General features: G+C 45.9%; 1 protein-coding gene across 1 annotated transcript in view; it reads left to right on the top strand.

Annotated features, from left to right (window-relative positions):
* Positions 1-13150, top strand: part of DNAH10 (dynein axonemal heavy chain 10) — a 313006-nt gene that overhangs the window by 60936 nt on the left and 238920 nt on the right. Inside the window, exon 4 of the mRNA XM_078767939.1 lies at positions 2993-3138. Within this exon, the coding sequence (XP_078624065.1) occupies positions 2993-3138 (146 nt within the window). The remainder of the gene's footprint in view (positions 1-2992; positions 3139-13150) is intronic.

Consider the following 13150-nt stretch of genomic DNA (forward strand, 5'->3'; position numbering starts at 1 on the left):
AAGCCGAATGCCTCAACTCTGTGTTTGCCTCAAAATCCTTTGTCCCAAACCCATCTCTCTCTGTTCCCACCTTTCCCAGTCGAACCAAACTGCTCCTGGACTCTGTGACCTTCTCTCCTGACAAGGTGGAGGAGTTTTTGTCAAACCTCGACTCTGATTCTGCAACTGGACCAGATGGCATCAGCCCACGGGTCCTAAAATCCTGCTCTGCCGCTCTATCTCACCCTCTCTCTGTTCTTTTCACCCTATCTTTTGCTCAAGGTCATCTGCCAGCATCCTGGAAATCAGCAAACATTACCGCTTTACACAAAAAAGGTGCAAAAACAGATCCTTGCAACTACAGACCAATCAGCCTGCTCCCAATTATCAGCAAAGTCATGGAATCCATCATTGCTTCGGATATGAAATCTTTCCTCTTCTCCAATGGCTTGATCTCTGATCATCAATTTGGTTTCAGACCAGGTCACTCTACTCTGGACATGCTGCTTCTGCTGTCTCAACAATGGATGGAGGTCCTCAATGCCAAACAGGAAATCAGAGCTGTCTCCCTTGACATATCACGTGCCTTCGATACGGTCTGGCACCCAGCTCTGCTCACCAAACTCTCCTCCTATGGTATTCATGGAAATCTCCATGCATGGCTTGCGGACTTCCTCTCTGGTCGTAGTCAACGTGTGGCCCTGAATGGATTTCTCTCATCTCCCCTTCCCGTTCAGGCTGGAGTTCCCCAAGGCAGTTTGCTGGGCCCTGTGCTTTTTCTGGTCTTTATCAATGATCTCTCCGACTCTCTGGAAAATCCTCTGTATCTCTTTGCTGATGACTCCACTCTCTGCCGCTCCATTCCTCTTCCCTCAGATCGGCAGTCTGCAGCCTCCTCACTCTCTGAAGACCTGGACAAAATCACAGACTGGTCAAACATGTGGAACATGTCTTTCAATCCTGACAAATCTCACACTCTTACTCTGTCTCTCCGAAAAGATCGACTGGACAACCCTCCCATCTACTTTCTCAACAATCCTCTCCAAGAAGTTCTGTCGCTCAAGCTTTTGGGTCTCACCATCTGCCATGATCTTTCTTGGGAAAACCACATTTCCAAGCTGGCCTCCAAAGCCAGTCGCCGACTGGGCATCCTCCGTCGTGCGAAGTCCTTCCTAGGCACACCTGAGCTCCTCACCACATACAAGGCTTTCATCCGCAGCTCAATGGAATACTGTTCTCCCCTATGGGCTGGTGCTCCTGCCTCACACCTGGCTCGGCTTCACGCTGTTGAATCCAAAGCTTTCAGAATCATTGGAATCTCCCGCGATGAAGCTATCTCTGAGGGCCTTTCACTCACTCACCGCAGGCAGGTAGGTGGTCTTTCTGTCTTCTACCGACTCCTCTCCGGCCTTGCTCCCCCAGCTCTCTCTGTGCTCTGTCCCCCAAATATTCCTACAGGTCGCACAAGATCTGCCAGCCACCCTCTGATGGTTAAACTGCCGAAATCTCGGCTCTCTGCTCACCTTCACTCTTTCATTCCTCTTTTCTCCCGCCTCTGGAACAAACTCCCACACTCACTTCAATCACACTCCTCCCTCCAGGTCTTCAAAACAGCTGTTCACCACCATCTCTTATCTTCCCCCATCCAAAACCTTGATCTTTTCTACCCCCACTAATTCACCCCAGATCCACCTTGTTTGAAATTCCAACTTCTTTCCTGGAAGTCTTGGCAGTGTCCATATGTTTTATACCTCTCCCACCCCCCCCCCTTCCCATTCCTTCCCCCCAAAGCCCTCTCCCTCCCACAGTTCTCTCGATGTCTCCATGTCTCTCGGTCCCTGCTCTCAAATGTTGTGTTTGTGTCCTTCCCCCTCTCTCCCCATCTTGTCTACCGCTCCCGATGTTATTTGTTTTGTGTGTCTGTTTGTCTTTTCTGTGTGATTAATGTTCGCTCTTTCACGAGCCTCGATCTTGTATACAAAAAAAAAAAAAATAATAATAATAATAATAATAATATAAAAAAAAACAAAAAAAAACGAAGGGTCAGAATTAATGGAAACGAATCCTTAATTGACATCGACTAAGAATAACTAGCTAGATGTCCTATAGTTGTCGACATGAGATGCGGTGGACCTGGATGCGACATTTAATGGGGGAAATAGGGGGAGGTCGGGTCTACAGAGTGTTGTTTACAGAAAATGGGACTAGGGAATGGGGGATTGGGGAGAGTTGGGAAGTATTGAGGAAATAGGGGAATATTTACAAGCGGATATGGATGGATGCAAATCCCATATCCGCAACAATATATATATTTTTTATATATATATATATATATATATATATATATATATATATATATATATATATATATTTATATATATATATATATTTATATATTTATATATATATATATATATATATATATATATATATATATATATATATATATATATATATATATATATACATATATATATATATATATATATACATATACATATATATATATATATACATATACATATATATATATATATATATATATATATATATATATATATATATATATATATATATATATATATATATATATATATATATTGGGTGGTGGACATGATTGAAATCATCAATTTTGGACATGTGAAAAAATTAAGCACTCACCCCAGCAAGCCAACTGAGCTACCTACCTAAGCGACACCTACAAATGTGCAATTCTCCCACAAATTGCCAATCTCTTTACACCACTGAAGGGAAACACACCCATGCCATCTGCACCACAGTGATGGCCTGCCCAGGTGAGGGTCTGCCTATACGTTCACAAACACGATAGACCTATACGTTCGGCTGCCCTTAATACCCCATTGCTAGGGGTTTCTGTATTTGCTCGCAGAGCATTTTGGGGACAGGTTACGTCATTCCAAAAGTCCTATATTGTTTTGGCTGTGATAGAAGAAGGTACATGATGGGTTATTTCGATTATAGAAATGCTTTTTATCATTTGATTACCTTTCAGTAGCCTATTGCTGCCCTTCTGACCTTGCAGTGGTTCTGAAAGACCAGGGGACAGTGGAGGAGTTGAGAAACACCCTGGACCAATCTGTACGGTTTGGAACTCTTTTCGGTCAACCATCGCTCTCTTTTGATCCACTGTTCGCTCAGGTTCACTCACAGCAACTTTTAACACTATTGATTTGCATGTGAAACCACTTAATTACAAATCAAACCCTCTTATCCTGTGACTGTTTCATCCTTGATGCAACCTGATTATTTAGCCAAAGCACACAGATTTACCCTAAGCAAATGAGGTGCATATCTTCCTCAGGTGTTTTCGTGCTTTATCAGCGAATACTTTGCTCTGCTTATATTAACACAGCATCATATGTTGCTGTCTCTGCTGCAGCCCTCCCATAATACAATGCTGAAAGGCAGCAGTAGACACGGTGGAGTGCTCGACGGTGTCCAGACAATGGAAAATAACTCTACATCAACCCTTTCCAACAAGCCTCACAACCGCAAGCACTTGCAAGGTGTGCAGGGGTGATATTTTATCTCTCCCTTCCTGTAGATTCATCGACCCAAAAAATGAGCAAAGGTGTTGCGGCAGAAGAAGCCCCACTGAGAAGCGAAAGATTTATACTGGAGGTATGAATCCTCAGTCTATTGGTTGGAGGAACCCCGCTGGGAAGCCAGGGAAATGTCACATGAGACCGGATGTGGTCTTGCTTTCTTGTTACTAGGTTAGCAGTATATATCTAGTAACTGTTTCGGTGCTATGAGATATATATATATACTGATTGTCGTTGGAGGTATTGACTTATATAGGGCTGGTTTTCTAAGGCTGTAGGCCGCACCTCATTTTGTCAAATAAAGTGGTATTCGGGTGGTTCCGGTATTTGGGACCGCAGGGACGGAAAGTGCAGGTACGGGGTGCTTGGCACTCCCCAGCCGGCCCGCTCTGAAGGTTCGGATCGGGACACCGGGATTCATTCCGGTCGCCCGGTCGGCCCGGAGGTGGGGGTGCGGGGCCTGTCACGGAACGTCAAAACAAACGGCCTGCCGGGGCCGCCCAAAAGTCGGGCGTGAGGGGCGCGTCCACTAATGGAACGCCTCTCGCTTCCCAGATCGAGGGCCACGTGGTCAGGAGAACCTCGTCCCTTCTGGTTGCCCTGCCGTCCCACCGGGAGCGCTGGCAGGGTGTACTTCAAACTAAGCTTAAGTGTCAAGTGTTAAGTTCCTCCTTGCCCTCGCAAGGGAAAGGCTAGGGTCAAGCTCTTCCAAATTTCCAAACACTAGAAATCGGACGTCTCAAATTAATTAATTATTTGTTAATACATCTCAGTCGCCCGCGACCTCTCTAGCGTGGGCGTCGAACCAGTTCATTTCCGGGCGACCGGGCTGAGTATCGGCCCGGCCGTGGCCGAAGCCGTTGATTCCGCCGTAGCACGCTAACGCGTAGGCTCGCGCGTCCCCGGTCCGCCGGGGCTCCGCGGGTGTCCTACCGTGCCCGGCACTGCTGATCTCTCAAACTTCCGGGAGTAGGTGCCGGTGCCCGGGGACGGAGTTCGCTGTCTAAACATGGTAGCGCTAGGCCAGTGGGACCGCCGGGACCCACGTGCACTCACAAGTTGTTATGCACGTGGGCGGCAGTATCACACCGGGGCGCCCAAACGCTCCCCGGCTAAAGTTCATCCTGAAAGCGCCCACATTGTGCGGACAAACCAAGTCAAGGGCCACATGGTCAGGAGAACCTCGTCCCTTCCGGTCACACTGTGCCTATCGGCCGGCCTCGAAGACCGAAATTGTGACGGTGTCACCCGTGACGGTGTGAAATTGTGACGGTGTGATATATATATATATATATATATATATATATATATATATATATATATATATATATATATATATATATATATATATATATATATATATATATATATATATATATACATATACACACACACACACACACAGTATAAATATGGGGCAGGCAATAAGTAACCTTAAAATATTTGTCACAACTTGTTTATTACATGCACGTGTGTAACAACTGTTATTTTTAAACATAATCTCCATTGCGTTCAATGCATTTTTTACAGCGCTTTACTAAGGCCTGGATTCCTCTCTGGAAAAAATATTTTGGCTGCTTGTGTAGCCATTCGTGCACTGCCTCTTGGACCTCTTCGTCGGATCGGAAAGTGGTTCCACCAAGCGCCTCTTTAAGTGGCCCAAAGATGTGGTAATCCGAAGGGGCGAGGTCTGGCGAGTAGAGTGGATGAGGAAGACACTCAAAATGCAGGTCCTCAATTGTTGCAGCTGTAGTGCGGGCAGTATGGGGCCGAGCATTGTCATGCTGCAGCAAAACACCGGTAGTGAGTAGTCCACGACGTTTTGATCTGATTGCTGGTTTCAGATGATATTTAATGAGGTCGCAATATGATGCATTGGTGACTGTGGTCCATCTGGACATGTAATGCTCTACAAGTGGGCATCGGCTATCCCAGAAGAGCGTCAGCATCACTTTTCCAGCGGACACTGTGTGCGGAATTTTTTGGGCTTCGGTGAAGTTGAATGGCGCCACTCTTTGCTTGCCCTCTTAGTTTATGGCTCAAAGTAGTGGACCCAGCTTTCATCCGCAGTCACTACGCACTGTAAGAAAGTGTCGCCTTCTGTTTCGTAACGTCGTAGAAGTTCTTCACATGTGTCCACTCGCCGTTCTATCAGTTTGGGTATGAGTTGTCTAGGCACCCACCTTGCATACACTTTGCAGAACCCCAGCACGTTGTGAATGATATGGTGTGCTGAACCATGGCTTTTGTTCAATTCGGAGACCAAGTCATCCAGCGTAATGCGACGATTTTCCCTTAGCACATGCTCTACCTGCAACCATTTCTGGTGTATCGGCTGTGTGAGGCCGGCCCGAGCGAGCAGCGTCTGCCACACTGGACACTCCACCTTTAAACTTCCTGTCCCAGTCGTACACCTGCTGTAGCGATAAACATGCGTCACAATATTGCATCTTCTTTCTGCGATGGATTTCACTGGGATTCATGCCCTCACTTCACAAGAAACGGATGACAGACGATGCTCCTCCCTGGTGCATGCTTCGAAGGGAGCTGCCATCTTGGAACTGCTCTACTGACGTCATACGCTCAATGTTGTCAGATCTAAAAGGCAAAACATGGCTCTTACCCATAGATATAGCATACGTCGTCTACAACTACACACATTGCATTCTCGAATTTGTATCGCCATTTTAAGGTTACTTATTGACTCACCCTCATATACAGTGCATTCAGAAAGTATTCAGACCCCTTCACTTTTTTCACGTTTTCTTATGTTGCAGCCTTATGCTGAAATCGTTTAAATTGATTTTTTCCCCTCATCAATCTACACTCCATACCCGATAATGACAAAGAGAAAACAGGATTTTAGAAAGTTTTGCAAATTTATTTAAAAGAAAAAACTGAAATATCACATTTACACAAGTATTCATACCCTTTGCTATGAAACTTGAAATTTAGCTCAGGTGCCTCCCATTTCTCTTGATCATGTTTAAGAAGTTTCTACACCTTGATTCGAGTCCACTTGTGGTAAATTCAATTGATTGGACATGATTTGGAAAGGCACACACCTGTCTATATGAGGTCTCACGGGTGACAATGCATATCAGAGCAAAAACCAAGCCATGAGGTCGAAGGAACTGCCTGCAGAGCTCAGAGACAGGATTGTGTCGAGGCACAGATCTGGAGAAGCCGACAATAAAATTTCTGCGGCATTGAAAGTTCCCAAGAGCACAGTGGCCTCCATAATTCTTAAATGGAAGAAGTTTGGAACAACCAGGACTCTTCCTAGAGATGGCCACCCGGCCAAACTGAGCAATCGGGGGAGAAGGGCCTTGGTAATAGAGGTGACCAAGAACCCGATGGTCACTCTGGCTCAACTCCAGAGAAATTGTGTGGAGATGGGAGAAACTTCCAGAAGGACAACCATCACTGCAACACTCCACCGATCTGGGATTTATGGCAGAGTGGCCAGACGGAAGCCAAACAGTTCAATCTTGGTTTCATCAGACCACAGAATCTTGTTTCTCGCAGTCTGAGAGTCCTTTAGGTGCTTTTTTGCAAACTCCAAACGGGCTTTCATGTGTTTTTCACTGAGGAGAGGCTTCCGTCTCTGCTCACCACCCCTCCTTCATTCCCCTTTTCTCCCGCCTCTGGAACAAACTCCCGCACTCCCTTCAATCCTTCTCCTCCCTCCAGGTCTTTAAAACAGCTGTTCACCACCATCTCTTATCTTCCCCCATTCAAAACCTTGATCTTTTCTACCCCCGTTAAAACACCCCAAATCTGCCTCTTTAAATCCACAACATCCTTCCTGAAATTCCGAGAAGTGTTCATTTGCTTTATACCGTGTACACCTCCCACCTCCTCTGTCAGCCCACCCCATTCCACAGATATATCGATGTCCCTGTTCTCTTCTGTTGTTGTGTTTGTGTACTTCCCTCTCTCCACCTATTGTCTCCTGCTCCCTTTTTTTTCTTTTTCTTTTTTTGAATACAAGATCGAGGCTCGTGAAAGAGCTAACATTAATCACACAAAAAGTCAAACCGACACACAAAACACAAAAAATAAGGGGAGCGGCAGACAAAATGGGGAGAGAGGGGGAAGGACACAAACACAACATTTGAGAGCAGGGACAATGGGAGAAATGTGGGAGGGGGAGGGCTTTGGGGGAGGTGGGAGAGGTATAAAACATATGAATACTGCAAGGACTTCCAGGAAAGAAGTTGGAATTTCAAAAAAAAAAAAAAAAAAGAAGTATCTGGGGTGAATTAGATGGGGTAGAAAAGATCAAGGTTTTGGATGTGGGAAGATAAGAGATGGTGGTGAGCAGCTGTTTTAAAGACCTGGAGGGAGGTGTGGGATTGAAGGGAGTGGGGGAGTTTGTTTCAGAGGTGGGAGAAAAGGGGAATGAAAGAGTGAAGGTGAGCAGAGAGCCTAGATTTTGGCAGTTTAACCATAAGAGGGTTGCAGGCAGTTCTTGTGCGACCTGAAGGAATATTGGGGGGACAAAGCACAGAGAGAGCTGGGGGAGCAAGGCCGGAGAGGAGTCGGTAGAAGACAAAGACCACCAACCTGCCTGCGGTGAGTGAGTGAAAGGCCCTCGGAGTTAACTTCATCGCAGGAGATTCCAATGATTCTGAAAGCTTTGGTTGCAACAGCGTGAAGCCGAGCTAGGTGTGAGGCAGGAGCACCAGCCCAGAGGTGGGAACAGTATTCCATTGAGCTGCGGATGAAAGCCTTGTATGTGGTGAGGAGCTCAGGTGTGCCAAGGAAGGACTTCGCACGACGGAGGATGCCCCGTCGGCGACTGGCTTTGGAGGCCAGCTTGGAAATGTGGTTTTCCCAAGAGAAGATCATGGCAGATGGTGAGACCCAAAAGCTTGAGCAACAGAACTTCTTGGAGAGGATTGTTGAGAAAGTAGATGGGAGGGTTTTCCAGTTGGGCCTTTTGGAGAGACATTGTAAGAGTGTGCGATTTGTCAGGATTGAAATACATGTTCCACTTGTTTGACCAGTCTGTGATTTTTTCCAGGTCTGCAGAGAGTGAGGAGGCTGCAGACTGCCGATCTGAGGGATGAGGAATGGAGCGGCAGATAGTGGAGTCATCAGCAAAGAGATAGAGAGGATTTTCCAGAGAGTCGGAGAGATCATTGATGAAGACCAGAAATAGCACAGGGCCGAGAACACTACCTTGGGGAACTACAGCCAGAACAGGAAGGGGAGATGAGAGAAATCCATTCAGGGCCACAAGTTGCCTTCGACCAGAGAGGAAGTCCGCAAGCCATGAGTGGAGATTTCCATGGATACCATAGGAGGAGAGTTTGGTGAGCAGAGCTGGGTGCCAGACCATATCGAATGCACGTGATATGTCAAGTGAGACAGCTCTTATTTCCTGTTTGGCATTGAGGACCTCCATCCATTGTTGAGACAGCAGAAGCAACATGTCCAGAGTAGAATGACCTGGTCTGAATCAAAATTGATGATCAGAGATAAAGCCATTGGAGAAGAGGAAGGATTTGATATCCAAAGCAATGATGGATTCCATGACTTTGCTGATAATTGGAAGCAGGCTGATTGGTCTGTAGTTGCAAGGATCTGTTTTTGCACCTTCTTTGTGTAAAGCGGTAATGTTAGACGATTTCCAAGATGCTGGCAGATGACCTTGAGCAAAAGAGAGGGTGAAAGGAACAAAGAGAGGGTGAGATAGAGCGGCAGAGCAGGATTTTAGGACCCGTGGGCTGATGCCGTCTGGTCCAGTTGCAGAATCAGAGTCGAGGTTTGACAGAAACTTCTCCACCTTGTCAGGAGAGGACAGAGTCCAGGAGCAGTTGGGTTCGACTGGGAAAGGTGGGAACAGAGAGGGATGGGTTTGGGACACAATATTTTGAGGCAAACACAGAGTTGAGGCATTCGGCTTTGTCACGTGCGGTGTCAACTGTGTAGCCATTTGAGGTAAGGGAGGGGATGGAGGGGGAACAAACACCAGAAACGGATTTGACCAGATGCCACCAGGATTTGGAGGAAGGAGACAGGTTTGAGAGTTCAATCTTGAGTGTGGAGAGATAGTGCTTCCTGGCACTCCTGAGGGTAGACACACACTTGTTCCGAGCTTGGTGGAAGGAACTGAGATTGCCTTCAGTTGGATTTGCCTTCCAAGAGGCAAAGGCAAGTTGTTTCAGGGCAACTGCCTCACCACAAGATTTAGTGTACCATGGACGGGAGGAAGGGTAAGACAACTGAAGACGAGATGGTATAAATGTGAGCATGAGAGAGAGCAGTTTGCTTTGGAAGAATTCCCAGGAAGAATTTATGTCAGAGGCAGTATAGATGGTAGACCAGTCCAGATGATTGATGGCTGCTTGCAGACGGTGCCAGTCAGCCTGAGTGAAATGCCAGACTCGTCGGAGCTGAGGAGGCTCTCTGAGAATGGCCAGAGAGATGTCCACTTTAAGAAGCACATGATCAGAAGAACCGATTGGAGCAGAAGAAGAGCAGCAGACATTTGCAGTGAAGTTAGTCATAACCAAGTCCAGAAGAGAAGATACTCCATTGACTGAGATCCGGGTCGGGAAATTGACAGATTTTGTCAGTCCCAATGAGTCGCAGAAGTCCTTTGCTGAGGTGCCATGGCTGGTGAGAGATGAACCCACACCCAGCCAGCTGGCATGATGACAGTTGAAGTCGCCACATATGAGGAAGAGAGAGTTGGGATGAGTTGATAGAAGTTGGTCCATGTTGTCCGACAGCGAAATGTAAATTGAGTCATCACTGTTTGGAGGATGGTACAGAACACATATGAACAAAAGGTGTGAGCGGAGAGGAAGCCATAGCCAGAGGTACTCCTGGGGGTGGGGTGGAGAGAGGGCAGTGCAAGGAGAGTGAGGAAGAGAGTTTTGATAAAGATAGCCACCCCACCACCAGGACGAGGCTCAGGTCTATCATACCGGAGGAGGGAGTAACCAGGAAGAGATATTAAGTAATCAGAGACATCTTGAAGGAGGGAAGTTTCTGTTAAGCAGATCAAGTCTGGATTGTCAGAAGCAACCTGAATGGAGAGATCAATCAGGTTTGAGCGAAGGTCCCGGATGTTTGAGGTCCATACCGTTAATGAGGAGAGAGGGGGAGCATTGGGTGCAGGACAGGAGAGGGGAGGGGTAGGGTCAGATGAAGGATGAGAGGGGGAGGTAGGAAGAGCAGTTGATAGTGTGGCAGAGATTACAGAAGAGTGACAAGACAGGGAAGGATGAGGAGAATGAAAGGTTTGATGGTGATGGGATGAGGCACAGTGAGGGGTTGTTTGAGGGGGGGCAGAGGAAGGTCGAACGTTGGGGGAGGTGGAGGTATGAGATAGAAGGGAGACGAAGTGGGGAGGAGGCAGCTTTGAGAAGGAGGTGGGAGAAGGGAGAATTTGGGAGGGATGGTTGGGGGGTAAATTTGAAGGGGAGGGGTTGGGGGGGAGTTTTGAATGGGAGGGGCAAGGGGGGAGTTTAGGAGGGGAAGGGCAAGGGTGGAGTTTAGGAGGAGAGGGGCAAGGGGGGAGATCAGGAGGGGAGGGGCAAGGGAGGAGATTTGGAGGGGAGGGGCAAGGAGAAGATTTGGAGGGGAGGGGCAAGGGGGAGTTTAGGAGGGGAGGGGCAAGGGGGGAGATTTGGAGGGATGGGGCAAGGGGGGAGATTTGGAGGGGAGGGGCAAGGGGGACGTTTAGAAAGTGGATGATTAATGAAAGATGAACATTTGTAACAAATTGGGTTTGTTGTGATTTTCAAGTTCGCGATCCATTTAAGAACGATGGAGGAGAGGTGGAATGAATGAGAATTTAGAGCATGTAGCGAGAAAGAATTATAAGAGATTGAATATTTTTTTGAAATGGAATGAGTTGAAGAGGAAATTGAAAGGAGCCTTTTAAATAGGAAGAAAAACAGCGTGTTGTAATAAACCACTGAATAAAACACTGAAGGGGAAAGTTTAAACATATTTAAACAGAACCGTGAAGAACAATCTTATATTCACAAAAATACCAATGGGGAGAGGGAGCCGAGAGGGACACCACGAGTCACTTGAACAGGGCAGAAGGTGGAAGGCAAGGGGATAATGGGGGTGGGGCGGGACAGCGCACATGGACAGAGGCGCACAATGGAACAAAAGCACATGAGGAGAAAGGGAAATAAGTTTTTTTTTGTTTTTTTTTTGGGGGGGGTTGGGGGGGGAGGGGGTTACAACGTTAGACAAAGAGTAGATGTTTGGTGAAGTTTGGGGGAGAAGGGAAAATCAAAAAACCTAGCAAAACAGCGAAGCAAGCCCCCAACCTAACCTTCGACGGGGGAAGCCTGAGGCTGCAAGGCCTCGCTCGCGAAGCAGCAAACAAACGACTAATTTATGAAAGATAAACACCTTCAATGTATGTTTTATGTCCCTTCATTGTATGTTTTATGTGTCTGTGTATCTTTTCTTGTTCATTGCGTTAGCTCCTGCATGAGCCTCGATTCTGTATTAAAAAATAAAAATTAGGTAAAAGATCAAAGTTCAAAGGTCAAAGCTGCATAAATTCGTCAATTTTCATTTTGTATTATTAAAACTGTTCTCGTCATGTTTGGCGTCACGTCATGTTGGAAGAAGAAGATTTATGAATACAAACAGAGGCGGGTGGGCTTTGCATTTTCAGATGTTTTCGAGTTACATTTAAAGTTGTCACCATTACTACAAGAAGAAAGATCATCTTTGAACTGATCATGCTTATAAGATCGGCATAGTTTGTTTCTATCTGATTTCTGGAATCAGCAGTCAACTACGTTACCATTTGCTGTATTCTCGAGCCTCGATTCAGTATACAAAAAAAAAAAAAAAAAAAAAAAGCTGTCGCTTCACTAATCCTATAAACGGATTTGTCTGCACACAAACAGGAGATGTGCACCTGGAATTACCAAATGTGGATATAAACTGGGATGATGATCAACTTCCAAGTGACGAAAACATCCAACAAGAGGTAAAGCGGGTCATGCTGGAATGGAGGAGATTGATCACAAATACCCTGGAGACCCAACTCTGCAAACAAGCTCAGGTTAGTTGTGGACAAAGCACTGCTGAAGACTTCCAGATCCATCACAATCTCACATATTCTCAACGATAATATTCCGCTCGTAATCTTAACTCCAACGTTGAAACCGAGAAACAATGGGATTGTGAAAAAGTTGTCAATGATATCATACTCTCTTCATCGATCAATAAATCAATCTATTCAATTAGACTTCTGTCTGTCCACAATCATCCATCAGTTTATCTATTCAATTACTCATCTATCCATAATCCATCCATTCATCTATCACTTTATCGGTTCAATTACTCATCTATCCATAATCCATCCATTGATCCATCACTTTATCTATTCAACTACTCATCTATCCATAATCCATCCATTCATCTATCAGTTTATCTATTCATTTACTCATCTATCCATAATCCATCCATTGATCCATCACTATCTATTCAACTACTCATCTATCCATAATCCATCCATTCATCCATCAGTTTATCTATTCATTTACTCATCTATCCATAATCCATCCATTCATCTATCAGTTTATCTATTCATTTACTCATCTATCCATAAT

Source organism: Myxine glutinosa, chromosome 14 (assembly GCF_964187855.1).
Source record: "Myxine glutinosa chromosome 14, kmMyxGlut1.1, whole genome shotgun sequence".
NCBI lineage: Eukaryota > Metazoa > Chordata > Myxini > Myxiniformes > Myxinidae > Myxine > Myxine glutinosa.